The sequence below is a fragment of the Penicillium canescens genome (assembly GCF_028828765.1).
Source record: "Penicillium canescens strain IBT 15451 chromosome Unknown utg000001l_segment0_segment0, whole genome shotgun sequence".
NCBI lineage: Eukaryota > Fungi > Ascomycota > Eurotiomycetes > Eurotiales > Aspergillaceae > Penicillium > Penicillium canescens.
Window position 1 is genome coordinate 425,830 of NW_026703963.1, and position 12,910 is coordinate 438,739.

Here is a 12,910-nt window from a genome sequence, read left to right on the forward strand (position 1 = left end):
TCGCACCTGAGGGGGGCTTATCTCCGCATTCGTCGATCATCCATGGATACAGTAGTTACGGAGTTCTCTGTTACTTTAATATATATTTTGATATATTTTGATTTATCCAACAAAATAAATATTCAATCCATACTTTAATAAATATCTATACATAGTAACAATCATAATTGGATCAATATCAGGGAAGTTAGCGCGAAGACTGTATGACGTCACAGCTCCGGCCGTGCCGCGACTCCGAGTTCAAAGCCGAGATATCCAGAGACATGCATGTCCAGTCCCCAAAAAAGGAAATATGCCCACATAACTCATTGCATTCATACAAGCTCATGCAGAATTCACAACTGGTACCTCAGTATGCTGCTCACGGCGAATACGCTCAGCTTCACGAGCAAGCACCAAAGCCAGCTTGATACCATGCTTAGAGCCAATGCGATATAACACGGTGCGGATCTGCTCGACCTGTGCTAGTGTGGGCATGCCACAGGAAAGGAGGTACCACAGTGGCCAGAGAAGACCATAGCCCTGAGCGGCGCGTGTCTGCCATTCACCAACTGTTTTCGTCGGGCGGCCAAGGGAATCGACGTCTGATAGACAGAAGGGGAGGCCGCGGCAGACTTCTGTAGTTAATTCACGGATTGTTGCTCTTATACTTGTTCCGGGTGTGGAATCACCGGGTTGCGTGTTTGGAGGTTTGAAGGTAGAAGTAAAGGAAGACTGCATTTTGATGGCAGCCAGAGAGCCGTGCAGGCTGAGTAAGAGTTGCTGCAGCATGACCCGCACAGCGCGATAGTAATTCCAGACCAGAGCGGTGGAGATCCGGTTATAAGTCATGAGCGGCTCGCCCTGGTCGGAGTAGACGAAGAGAGGGAGCCAGCGGTCAGGGAGGGTTTGAGTCCATTGAGCGAGTTCAGCATCGCATTCGAGGCCGGCCGCAATCCACGCTTCGACGGTTGCTTGGTCTGGGGGTGGCGCGGGGCGCATAGAGGTGAAGAGTTGGGATATACTGGATGCTGTGAGCATCAATCTCTCAACGGGATTGTTGCTGTCTAGCATGCCGACAACCCAGTCGCCGTCGAAGCGGGGTTTATCTCCCAGGGCGAGAATTTCAACATACTAAACCGGTGTCAGTCTTCAAGTATAACATATGATATGTGAATGGTGCACACTTACAAGATGTGTATAAGCAAAGTTGAACATATCCCTCCCACGCCGATGATCCATCTGCCCCTCACCACGAAGCTTCATCAGGAACTCGAAGCCCGCGGTATGCGAGCTAAACAACCCGTTACGCTCACCAGAGATATCCTCATAAAGCGAAAGCAGGACAACAGAAGCAAATGTCTCGTCCTTGACCGCATGAGCCGGTGACGCCAAAGCCTCTTGCAAACTACGTAAGGCTTTGCCATAATCCAGTCTAGCTTTGTTCATCAGCGGAGAAGCATTCTTAGCATTAGCAAGAGTCATCAATGCCGTAGCATCAACCGCCCACCGCAAACACGAAGACGGCGCATTGCCGCTCTGACGACCAATTTCACGCGCATATAGCGGGGGCAGATAGTCGAGATGGCCACCATCCTCTTCGTCGGCTTGGATGGTAAACTGATCAAAAAAGTAACATAGAGCTCTTTGCTCCCAATTTGCATCAGCGGGCGAATACAATGTTAACGTGGACTTGCTCTGGATGCTTCCATGGCGCCGGCGCCCGGCCACGATGACCGATGAGTCGGAATCAGGCGTATGGCCTTGACTACCACTATTACTTCCACTGCTGCTGTTGTTGCTGGTGCTATTGCCAATTTTCACCAGTCGCTCAATTTTCCTGGTCTCATTGCGGAAGACTGCATTGGGCCGATACCCCGGACAAGGGCGGCCATATATAATGCAGTTCCTGCACTCGGGTTGAGCTTCATCGCACTTGATTCACTTTAGCATATATCCCATCAATCCATTTCATACACATCTATAAGTGGATGCCCCGGTAAGACCGAAAGCATTACACGGTAGAAAGAAATAAAGAAACAAGCTCACCTTTATCTTCCGCTTGCGACACAGGTAACATCCGGTACTCGGCTTGCCCCCATAGACCATTGTTCACCCGCGGGGGGAGTAGTAAGCAAAGCACAGAAACCTTCAATACTTCAAGGATCCTCTGAATAAAGGGCCAGGGACCTGCGGATCACAGGTACGTCGGGCTTGATGTGGGTTCCACAGAGGGTGCAAGAGACCGTGCGCGTGTCATGGAAAGAAGCTCAATCAACTCGGCTGCCTACTCCGAGCAGAGTACATGCACATCATAAAAGATGGGCGACGTGGCTCGTCTAGGTTTGGGAGTGTGTTTCTGGCCAACACTCGCCAGGATGTCTTGGAGATGTGAAGGTACGAACGCAAAGAGAGGTTTATTCTTGGATGTCGCCCAATCGGGGTGATGCGCTTAGTCATTTCCGAGTCTCCCAAAAATGACAGTTAAGGGAAGGGATCTTTATTAGATTACATGTAGATGTACTCGTATAGATCATATTCCAAGGGTTTGCAAAGCTAAAGAGACAAGGTATCATGTGCTCGCAAATCTCTCCGAAATGGTCGATGTGAGAGGGAGGATAATGAAAGAAAATGAATCAAAATGATATGGAGAATCCAGTAACTCCACTATGACATCTCCAGTATGAGATCTGAGACAGGAACCAAGACAGAAACAGCCAACTGATTCGCAACACCAAATATGCAGCCTGCCTAGTGCTCCACAGGCACATGGGTAAAGTAGAAACGCCAGCAGCTCATTCACAAGGCAAAGTACTCAACTGATGATAAAACCCCACTGCGCTCAAAAAGATGGGGAGATAAATATGATGGAATAGATAGATATGCATAATCATTATATGGCAGGTTAGATCAGATGAGATTGTATGAGATCAGATCAGTAAATGCGAGAAATCAGGCGTCGGGCATCAGTTGGTCACTGTCACTGCCTGGTGGGATCGATGGTGGAGGATCGGAGAAGAGAGTCCGATGTCGTGGTGGGACGGCCAGCTCGTTGTCGTCAACGGAGCTGATACCCGGTGTGCTCGAGGAACTTTCAATAGCGGTGTCATCATAGTCTTCCAATGGAGGAGAGAAGGACCAGACCTGTGGTGATTAGCAACCGTAATATATCTGGAAGATCTCGAAAATTAAAACTCACTTCCATAACCGTACGGCCAGATCGACTAGCCATAATGACAGCTTTCTCATCTTCAAAGGCAACCCTCCATACAGCCTCAGCCGGAGTAGAAAGCTCTCGGAGCAGCTGACCAGTCTGGAGATTCCAAACCTTGACACGACCATCGCTGCCACCACTGACAATACGAGTCTTATCAAACTGAAGACTAGTCACACTGTTATCATGCGCCGCAAGCCGGTGGATGGGAGCCATCTTAGTCAACGACCAGACACGGACAGAGCCATCAGAACCACCCGTCACCAGCGTATCATCGCGCATCTGTAATTGTCCGACCAAAGACGTATGGCCCTGCAGAATGGCATGACATTGACCAGAATGAGGATCCCAAATCCGAACGCTAGTATCCAGACTTCCCGTCGCGATCCGACGCCCGTCAAAGGCAATCGCGTAGATCTGACTGAAATGGCCCGACAGTGTCCGGAGACAGCGTCCTTGAGAGATACTCCATATCCGAGCGGTCGTATCGTAGCTACCTGATACAACGAGGTCGCCATGGATCGCAAGACAGCGCACGCTTGCTTGGTGTCCGACAAGTACTTGCCGGCAGGTCCCCGTGGACAAGTCCCAAATGCGGAGAGTTGTATCTCTTGATCCTGAAATGGCGGTGTTCTTGTCGGACATCTTCAAACAGCGGACAGTTGATGTGTGACCCCGAAGTAAATGAATTCCCGCTCTGCCTGGCGTTAGCACCACTTTTCATTTTTGGAGGTCGGTGTCTGCCTTACCCAGTAGCCATATTCCACACTCTGACTTCACGATCGCAGCCTCCGCTGACCAAAATGTCGTCCCATGGGACCATCGCCCATACACCCATCACATGGCCCTGAAGCGTCTTCTGGTTATCACCGTTGGTATCATACACATGAATCTTCGCATTATCCAAAGCAACGACGATATACTTCGGCGTAAGATGCAGACTAGTAACGACGCCTTGGTCAGGAGTGATATGTCGCTGGGTACAGCGACCACCCTTATTCCACGCTGATTCAACCATGTATTTCTGCTTGAACTGCGAACGATAGGAGACAGGACGGGTGCGACGTCTTCGCGACGGGAAGCTGGTGGGTGGCAACCATTCACCTGACAGGGTGCGGGGAAGGTCCGGTTCGCTCTCGGTAGACTGGCCGTTTGACGCGGTTAAGCGCCGCTGCAGGCCGCTGAAGGTTCGTGCGCCGGATGTCGAGTCCACGGGATGAGCGGTGAAGGGGTCAACCAAGTCCCCTTCATCTTCCAGCACTCGCCGCACTGAATATGCATGCTTTTCGCATAGGTTCTTCCATGTGATGTCATCGTTTAATAGTTCTCGCCAGCGTCGGGATACTTGAGAGGCTCTGGCGAGGGTTTTAGGATCGTCGATAAAGGAGAGGACCTGGGGAGAAACAAATTAACACTGGATCGGAGTAACGGCAAAATAAATCACGTAGCGTACCCTCAAGCATAGCTCGTTAGGAAAGACTTGGAATGGGTCTTTTCTTAATCGAGGACCAACGTAACTCGACACGAAACTCAGCTGTTGGCTGTCGCATACATCTAAAAGACCTTCCAGAAGTTTCTGTTTCCGGGCATTTGATAAAGTGCTGAATTGTATGCGAAGGTTCAAGAGGAAACTGCTCTCTTCATCATCGGTCGAGTGCCAGTTGGGGGGTCGTTGATGGGGAGTCGGGCTCGGCGCAGGAGTCGGGGGCGATGCGGGCGCCGAGGGGAGAAGATTTGCAGGTAAAGGGGTGACGGTTTTCTTAGTACTGAGAGATCTGGAGGGAGTGCTTGTGAAGCTGTTGACCGTGTCGCGGGACGGCTGAGAATGAGGGCCCAACTGCTCCACTGTGTGCGCATTCCCTTCCCCTAAGTCGCTGAATGATGCCCGATGGGAGTCCATGGCGAGTAGAACAGAGGAACAACCCCTGAGTTATTATAGCGACTTCTTCCAAGGTTCCGATTCGCAGTTATCGATAGTGCCAGACACTCAGCCTTGTAGCGTCCACGTCAGGCATAGAGGAATTCGGGAGTTGGTGGTCGGGTGTGAGAGAGGCTGGCCGGAGGATGGCAAGGAGGTAAGACGAGTAGTCCCCCGGGGTATATATGCGAGTGAATGAATATCAAGATGCAACTCAAGAGGGGAGAAAGGAATCCAAGCGGAGACGATGTCGTGCCCGGGTCCTCTGACAAAGCCGCCAAGCTCTTCTCCGGACTCGAGATGGGGGTCTATGCATCGGGTAGGGATCGACCCCTACCCTTTAGAAATACATGTATTTTGCCTTTTTGCCTTTTGCCTTCAAAGACAATGAACTTCGGTAATGGCAAAGAGGCAACGAGCCGTAGCCCGCGATAGTCCGGGTCGGGGAGCCCGAAGCGCTTTTCCCCGGCCAATCCTCGGTAAACTATGGCGGATTATCGTGAACAGGCAACTTGCTATACTTCCCAAGTCCTTGGATACGCACGCGGCTCTGTCAGGGACCATGGAACTTGGCCGGGTTGCCGATGATTCAGACTGACGAGCCTTGACGAATCTTGTCATCACCCCACGGATGACATGATTTAAAGAGTGTCGAGTCCCTCCTGGGGATAGTCAGGTCTTAAATACCTACGGCCTATGGCATAACGCTACGTAGATGTGATCGTGAGATACCATGCAATTATGACCAACACTCCATTTGCCAGTTGTACAAGTCTAATAGAACAGCCTATTCTCCTCTATCCAATCTCCCAGCTAGACCCGTCAACGTCAGTAAATGTTAAACAAATAGGGTATATGCTCTCAAGATGTGAACTTTTCAGCGAAACGTAAAAGCAGCATGACACATCTTTAGAACTGTGTACCTGTTTAGTGGGCATGTCCGATCTGCAAGAACAGAGGCAGGATCATGCCCAAAACAGAAGCAATCAAGTCTCTCAGCGACTTGTCCGATCCACTCTGATCCCGGTCACCATATCCGTTGACGGGCAGTTCGCGTGGCGATGAGCCCGGGCCATTTTCTTGCATGGTATGCATAGCAACGTACCTAGAGGATCAGTAAAAAAAACCAAGTCAGTCATCTCGGAAAACTTACAAGAAAGTGCCTCCGGAGAAAAGCAGAAGCATTCCAGTGCGCCAGTGAGTGCCTGCCTCATCGGCGGTGGAAGATCCCATCATCTGTACAAAAAGGAAAGTGGCCAAAGCGCCGAGCGGAGCAGCAAGACTGAAGACCAGTAGATGCGCTCTGGCTGTACGGCTTGACAGGCCCTGCTTGAGCAGGACAGAGGTCAGACCGAAGGACGCGGGTGCCTTGTGTACCATGATCGCCAAGAAGATAATGAAGCTCAGCCCGGTATCGGAGCTGGATGCGCCCAAGGCAATTCCGTCCGCCGCAGCATGGATCACCAGGCCGGTGGTGGTCGCGAAGCTGTGGCCACGTCTGGCGTGGTTTGCATCCAGCAGACCTCCCTCGCGAGAGGGCGAGGAGCCCCGTCGCAGTCCCGATCCAAGGTTATCCAGGGAGATATGGTATGGGGTCCGGTCGGTTTTGGTAGGCGCTGCAAATTCGGGTAGTTTGTCGACGAGGTACATCAGGATGAATCCGCTGATGAGGGCGATTCCAATCCACGCATGGGGCGAGCTCTCCTCATTTTCGTCGCTTGATCCTTTGCTTGATTTGTCGCCCGACGATTCCTCCTTCCGGGCACGCAGCCGCTGCGAGTCGGTTTCGTCAATGCGAATGATGGGCACTGTCTCTTCTCTTTCCAAGGGCAGACCTGGGACAACAGCATCGGATGGAATGTTGGCGCTGGCTTCATTTGAACCAAAGGCGGCTGCCACAGCGGGTGCCTGGTGCCATTGGACAGCTGTCGCCCGGGTATTGAGTTCCTTGGGATTGAGGGAGTTGGCGCTGTAAAGGGTCTCGATACCTTCCGGGATAATCACGATCAAAGAAGTCCCTACCAAAACTCCCATGCCAATGGAAGATATTAATCGTAGTTGGGATGGGGAGAGCGTAAAGGCGAGAGGTAATGAGCCAACGACAAAGGATCTGCCAATCAAGAACTGTTAGCTGTTGCTTTGAATAGATAGCCAAGTGGCTCACGTTACTGCCATCACAATGCTCAAAGCGAGCAGAGTGAATAGTCCCTCCATGATGTGCAAACTAGACGTCAATCATGGTGAGGTGGAGAGTAACGTGTCGGAAGGGCAGAAGTTCGGGACCCACGTCAGGTACCGCTTTCGATCAAAACACAGGGGAGGTATGAGTTCAAGGAATTCAGGGACCAGCCTACATAGGGCTCTGCAAGACTGACTCTAGATTGTATTGTCGGACTGTAACAAGACTGCACGAAGTATACAGGGTCGCCCTGGTTTGCCCCTCTGGCCCTTGTTGCTTTTCTCGTCGATCTTTGTTCTATTTACGGGGTACAGCCCCTAGTATATGGATTGTTAAATCACGAAGGCCATCATTCAAGTTTAGCAAAATTATATGAAATATATTCTACAAGACTCTCTATTTTAAAACATTAAATACCATCAGTTACGGTCTACCCCGCGGTCCTTATCGCGTCTGAAGTTCAAAGTCACGGCTGACATTCGCCTCCTTTGGGCACTCGGAATCCCAAGTAAGGTAAATATCTCGCCGGATGCCAATAAACGAACAGGGCGACGCATGGATAGATGACGAGAGCATCAAAGACATACAGGGGCCATTCATGCGTATTCAGGTAACCAGTATTGCCCTCCGTGAATTCCACCAGTCGATAGACAGACCGAACCTGATACGAATTAGCAATGAAAAGGAATCAAAGTGGAAAACTCACAAGAATCAGAATTGTGGTGAGATTAACCACTCGCAACAAGGCAGGCCAATGCTTATTCTTGGCAATGCCATCAATTATATACTCCTTCTCCCCAAGTTCCTCGTATCGCTCACTGAGCGATTTTGCAAATCGTTTCGATGTAAAGTTGAAGCGTACAGCAGCCACGGCAAACAAGCCAAAAGCCGCTAGCTGGATAATAACGCCAGCCTGTGCAATGTGCTTTCCTCTACCAAGCTTGTCCTGTGCATCTATATCCGTGGAATCGACCGAAGAAATCATCACGGCACCAATAAGCTGGAGCAGCAGAGCGACGATATCAAATCCAACAAAGATCGGTGTGATCCATCGGGGAGGGACCCAACACAGTCGTAGAGTGCGTGCCTCTTGGGGGACTATAAGAATCAGAATACGACTGAACAGGATATAGCAACAAGCGGCCATGAGAACCGGAGCGAGGATGACAAGACAGAGTTGAAGGGCGTAGATTGATCTATCAGTTACGTTCTGGACAGAAACACAGCGGGCAATGTATCCAACAGCTTCCACTGGTATGGGTTAGATCTGAAGAAGTGAAAGAGTCCGAATATACTCCAAACCCAGGCTTTGTATCGAATCCATTGGACCAATGTCAATATAAAAGCAATGGTATAGAGGGCGGCTGCAACAATTGATACAGCCAAAGATGGATTGTAACGATAATAAGAGGGGTTCTCCCTCGTAGCCCTGTTGATCAACGACATTGAAGTAAATGACTTTGAAGTGCTATGAGTATATCAGTGCAGGGGTCCCACCTTTATTAAACCGTAAAATCGGGATTAAAGTGCCCGAAGTCCGGTTATACTGTACAGTACTCAGCCACTTGTCAGATTTGGTATATTCCAGGCTCCCACCAAAGCCCGCCACTTTCATCCGCGAACTAAACGATGAAACAATTACCCAATTAGGCCATGCCAAGCATCAACCAGCGAATCGTCTTGGCCAACAGGCGATGAAGTGGATTCAGCCCCAGAGCTCAAGTCTCCCACATGGCCATCTAGTCTACGAAATCCTTCCTATTTTAGACCTGAAAGACGACACATTCGCATAGCAATGCCAATTCATGGTAACCCAAGCAAAGGCTGTTCGAGCTGCCGCAAAGACGAATCAAGGTACTGGTAGCTAAGCCTCATACTTGATCGGAAACTAACATGGTCTAGTGTGACCGGCTGGATCCTATATGCTCGCAATGCAAGCGACCCAACAAAGAATGCGGCGGTTATCGGGACCTCCCATCTCTGATATTCCGCAATGAGAATGATAAAACAGCTCGACGGAGCGCAGAGGCGAAAGCCAAAACAGTGGCTCGTCGAAAGCTGGAGGATACGGCAGCTTTAGAGACTGATATATCAAGCCCTATCCCACGATCCGAGCGTGTTCCGACAGATACTTTGCTTTGTAGAAGAGCGGATCAGTTGCTTCTAGCTTCTCCACGCATTGCCGTCTCCTCCCCGGTGGAGGAACAAGGGCTGAAGTTCTTTATTAATCGTTTTGTGACACCGAAACTTGCCAGACCTGATGGTTCCCCACATGCACTACAGCCTTCCCATTATTTTAGGGCAATGAACTATGATCAGTCGGCTCGAGATGCCGTCGTCTCGGTGGGCCTTGCTGCCATGTCCAATGTCAATCGTGACAAAGCACTGCGAACATTATCGAGAGAGAAACATGCCACTGTCATCAGTGCTGTCCAGAAGGCAGTGGGTAATTCTTCCCAGGCAAATCCAGACAGTACCTTTCACATGATTGTGATGTTGAGCTTATACGAGGTAAGGCATTAGATGACCGCAATGCTATTACTTTTCCAGTCCAATCACTAACTCGCGCAGATGGTCAGTTGCTCCCCAAACCAAATAGATCGCTGGACAGTGCATCTAGACGGTGCTTCTGCGTTGCTCAGACAATCAACGTTCAAACGGGCAATGACGACTTTGGGCCATCGTGCACAATTGCAATTCTACTTTGCATCAATCGTCAAATATTTCCTGCCGAGAAGAAATATTCCCCCGGATTTGTTAAACTGGTCACCAGAACTCATGGCATCTGCACCACTGGAGATTATCCCAGCTGCCAAGCTTGTCGACATATTGATAAGATTCATGAAGTTAACGTATCTCTGCGGGGAAAAGACCACGACCCACGAACAGTAGTCACCTCAGCATATGTGTTCGAGGCCGAGCTTCGAGAATGGGAGACCACTCTTCCAGAAATATGATCCTTCATCACGAAATATTCAGATGAGTCAGATGATCGCCAGTATACCTTTTATGGTCAATATCATGTCCACAGAGACTTATGGGTCTCAAGAGTTTTCAACCACTTTCGCTGGGGACGGCTGCTGGTTAACGAGCTAATATTAAGCCAAATTTCAAGCATGAGATGGCCCATGGCAGATGACTTTTTTCAACGACAGCAAGCATTGCATTGGACACGATTTCTTGCTCGGCAATTGGCATCTGCGCCGGAACTGCATGTGCCACCACTCAACGGTATATTCATGCTGCTTTTCCCGTTGTCTGTCGCTGGCGGTACAGCTGGGGTACCGGATGAAGTTCATGAATGGGTAATTAGCACTCTAGAGCGAATAGGGCGTACCATGGGGATCCAGCGAGCCATTGAAATGATACCACAGCTAAAGAAGACCCATGGGGCAATGGAAAATAGACCAGGAGCGGTGGCAACGGAGATATATGTAATAATAGCTAATAGTTCACATGAATAACTTAGACAGTGAATCTTGCAATACAATGAGTATGAAGTCACGCTAGTCCGGATTAGGCCGTGATTTAATGACGCGGCGGACCTGACGCGGGTAACGCGCGCTTTTGCTCTTTCTTCAACCATTTGACCTTCACATCTCAAATCCATACAGTCAAAATGGCGAGCGAAGCCGGATGTAAGTGGCATCAAGATGCGCCAGCAATCAATGAGCACTAATTGATCTTCGATGCAGGGTCTTGCGACGCCAACGATGCGGTCCACATCACCGTTGTTCAACCGGGCGAAAAGAAGCCCAAGACACTATCGACCTTCCACCCTCAATTCACATATCCTATCTTTGGCGATGATGAACAGATATTTGGCTACAAGGGGTTAATTATCCGTTTGCGCTTCGCCGCTCATGATCTGCGGCCTCACTGTCACATTTCCTACGATGAGAAGTTCAAGCCAATCGGCGATACACAGGCTCTCAATCTTCTCGATACACTGAAGCCTTTTGTTCAGGAAGGTGGGTCCGAAATTTTGTCCCATATCAGTGACATAAACTAAGCATGATTGCGCAGAGGCATTCGGCAATCTTCAAGACTACGAGAAAGCCGTCCAGGACGACCCAAACGCTAAGGACTTCAAGCCCCCAGGGGAGTTTGTAATTGGATACGATGTTGGAGACAGGAAATATGAGGTTTGGGCTGGATCACTTGCAGACCCGGAAGTGCGCAAACTTTTGGATCGAGTCCAGGTCCTCGTCTCTCTTTTCATTGAGGCCGGAACCCCTCTGGAGACTGATGACCCAGAATGGACGCTCGAGCGGTGGACTGTCTACTTCGTGTGGGTATTTATTTTGCTTGCTGGCTTTTATAACCCAGGCTAATCAATAATGCAGATATGAGAAGGTGACACCTCCAACACCGACGGCCTCGTCATACTCCATCGTTGGATATGCCACAACATACCGCTATTGGCGTTACCAGCGGGATCTCTCGGAGACGCCCACAGTCAAGAATGGTGACTTTCCACTACCCGAAGTCAAAGTCTCCGAGCTTCCCTCCCGGATTCGCATTGCGCAGTTCCTCATTCTCCCTTCACACGGCCGCTCCGGTCATGGCAACCAACTATACACCACAATCCACGCCGCCTGCATTGCAGACCCGACCGTAGTGGAATTGACCGTCGAAGATCCCAATGAACAATTTGACGCACTACGGGACACAGCTGATTACACTCTGCTGCAACCAGAGTTCCTGAAAAACAATGTCAACCTCAATCCTGATCCGCATGGATCGTATTCGCAAAAGAAACGCCCGCGCGTGGTCCCTACTTCCGCACTGATCCCTACCAAGGTTCTCCAAGATATTCGCACATCGTTCAAGATTGAAACCACCCAGTTCGCACACATCCTGGAAATGTATCTACTGAGCCAGATTCCTAAGAGTCACCGCCTGGCTGGTGGCACGAACCTCGCCCGGCTCTTGATCAAAAAGTACAAGGCTACTGACGAAAATGACCGTCGGTACTACTGGTGGCGCATGCTCACCAAGCAGCGTCTCTATAAGAAGCACAAAGAACTCCTGAATGAATTGGAGCTTCTTGACCGGGTGGAGAAACTCGATGCTACAGTCCAAAACGTGGAAGAGGGATATGAAATCACATTGGATGCGCTTGAGGCTCGGATGTCAGAGGGTGGTGCGGGAGAACATGGGGAGGGCTCCGAGGGAGAGTGGGAAGACCTGCGAGAGGTTGGAGCTCCCACCGGAAGCCGCGACAAACGTGTCAAGCGTAAGCTCACGGTCATGGACGATGAAGATGAGGAGGAGGATGAAGCTGGGCTTGCCAAGCGGCCAAAGGTTTAGACTCGCCATGAGCAGCTCTTTCTACATGTTGTACTATTAATTATTATCCCAGGGCTTGGGATGATGAAATGAGAATCTGATTTCCTACTAATGTCTCAATGAAATTGAAAGTAACCAAATGTCTCAGAAGTAATCGTTGATAGAAGTAATCGTTAATAGTATGTGGATATGCAGAGATATAAAAAAGACATCCGTGGATGGCAGTCGACCCGAGCCAGATTGGGCTCGGCGCTTCTCTTTTTCCGGCCGCCTCCATCGCATCTCTTGGAGCTTGATTGAATCCATTGCTACACTTAACATCTCCAAA

At 49.9% G+C, this 12,910-nt stretch overlaps 8 protein-coding genes across 8 annotated transcripts; 4 read left to right on the plus strand and 4 right to left on the minus strand.

Moving 5' to 3' along the window:
• Window positions 1–324: 324 nt before the first annotated feature.
• N7446_000166 (putative C6 transcription factor) lies at window positions 325–2,088 on the minus strand (the record flags this gene model as incomplete). Its single annotated transcript, XM_058508933.1, has 3 exons — window positions 325–1,113; window positions 1,171–1,914; window positions 2,029–2,088. 3 exons carry the CDS (start codon window positions 2,086–2,088, stop codon window positions 325–327), a joined length of 1,593 nt encoding a protein of 530 aa, XP_058377912.1.
• Window positions 2,089–2,931: 843 nt separating this feature from the next.
• Window positions 2,932–5,093, minus strand: N7446_000167 (F-box/WD repeat-containing protein; the record flags this gene model as incomplete). The annotated part of the gene is made up of 4 exons (XM_058508934.1): window positions 2,932–3,123; window positions 3,179–3,890; window positions 3,943–4,586; window positions 4,647–5,093. The coding sequence occupies 4 exons, from the start codon at window positions 5,091–5,093 to the stop codon at window positions 2,932–2,934; spliced, it is 1,995 nt and encodes a 664-aa protein (XP_058377913.1).
• A 945-nt stretch (window positions 5,094–6,038) lies between these two features.
• N7446_000168 (Mn(2+) transporter ATX2) lies at window positions 6,039–7,325 on the minus strand (the record flags this gene model as incomplete). The annotated part of the gene is made up of 3 exons (XM_058508935.1): window positions 6,039–6,216; window positions 6,265–7,221; window positions 7,276–7,325. 3 exons carry the CDS (start codon window positions 7,323–7,325, stop codon window positions 6,039–6,041), a joined length of 1,185 nt encoding a protein of 394 aa, XP_058377914.1.
• A 431-nt stretch (window positions 7,326–7,756) lies between these two features.
• On the minus strand, window positions 7,757–8,437 carry N7446_000169 (RTA1 domain-containing protein; the record flags this gene model as incomplete). The annotated part of the gene is made up of 2 exons (XM_058508936.1): window positions 7,757–7,951; window positions 7,997–8,437. The coding sequence occupies 2 exons, from the start codon at window positions 8,435–8,437 to the stop codon at window positions 7,757–7,759; spliced, it is 636 nt and encodes a 211-aa protein (XP_058377915.1).
• Window positions 8,438–8,941: 504 nt separating this feature from the next.
• N7446_000170 (uncharacterized protein) lies at window positions 8,942–9,274 on the plus strand (the record flags this gene model as incomplete). Its single annotated transcript, XM_058508937.1, has 2 exons — window positions 8,942–9,144; window positions 9,193–9,274. Coding segments are annotated over 2 exons (285 nt in total), but the record flags the coding sequence as incomplete, so codon positions are not given.
• A 320-nt stretch (window positions 9,275–9,594) lies between these two features.
• Window positions 9,595–10,182, plus strand: N7446_000171 (Chondroitin AC/alginate lyase; the record flags this gene model as incomplete). Its single annotated transcript, XM_058508938.1, has 2 exons — window positions 9,595–9,736; window positions 9,890–10,182. The coding sequence occupies 2 exons, from the start codon at window positions 9,595–9,597 to the stop codon at window positions 10,180–10,182; spliced, it is 435 nt and encodes a 144-aa protein (XP_058377917.1).
• Window positions 10,183–10,269: 87 nt separating this feature from the next.
• N7446_000172 (uncharacterized protein) lies at window positions 10,270–10,750 on the plus strand (the record flags this gene model as incomplete). Its single annotated transcript, XM_058508939.1, is given in 3 exon segments — window positions 10,270–10,373; window positions 10,406–10,724; window positions 10,742–10,750. The coding sequence occupies 3 exon segments, from the start codon at window positions 10,270–10,272 to the stop codon at window positions 10,748–10,750; spliced, it is 432 nt and encodes a 143-aa protein (XP_058377918.1).
• A 124-nt stretch (window positions 10,751–10,874) lies between these two features.
• Window positions 10,875–12,661, plus strand: hat1 (histone acetyltransferase catalytic subunit HAT1). The gene is made up of 4 exons (XM_058508940.1): window positions 10,875–10,928; window positions 10,986–11,261; window positions 11,317–11,581; window positions 11,637–12,661. The coding sequence occupies exons 1-4, from the start codon at window positions 10,910–10,912 to the stop codon at window positions 12,601–12,603; spliced, it is 1,527 nt and encodes a 508-aa protein (XP_058377919.1). The 5' UTR covers window positions 10,875–10,909; the 3' UTR covers window positions 12,604–12,661.
• The last annotated feature ends 249 nt before the right edge of the window (window positions 12,662–12,910 follow it).

Coding starts and splice junctions, on each gene's coding strand:
- hat1 (XM_058508940.1), top strand. Junction 11,262..11,316: donor GAAGCCTTTTGTTCAGGAAG/GTGGGTCCGAAA, acceptor ATGATTGCGCAG/AGGCATTCGGCAATCTTCAA. Junction 11,582..11,636: donor CGGTGGACTGTCTACTTCGT/GTGGGTATTTAT, acceptor TCAATAATGCAG/ATATGAGAAGGTGACACCTC.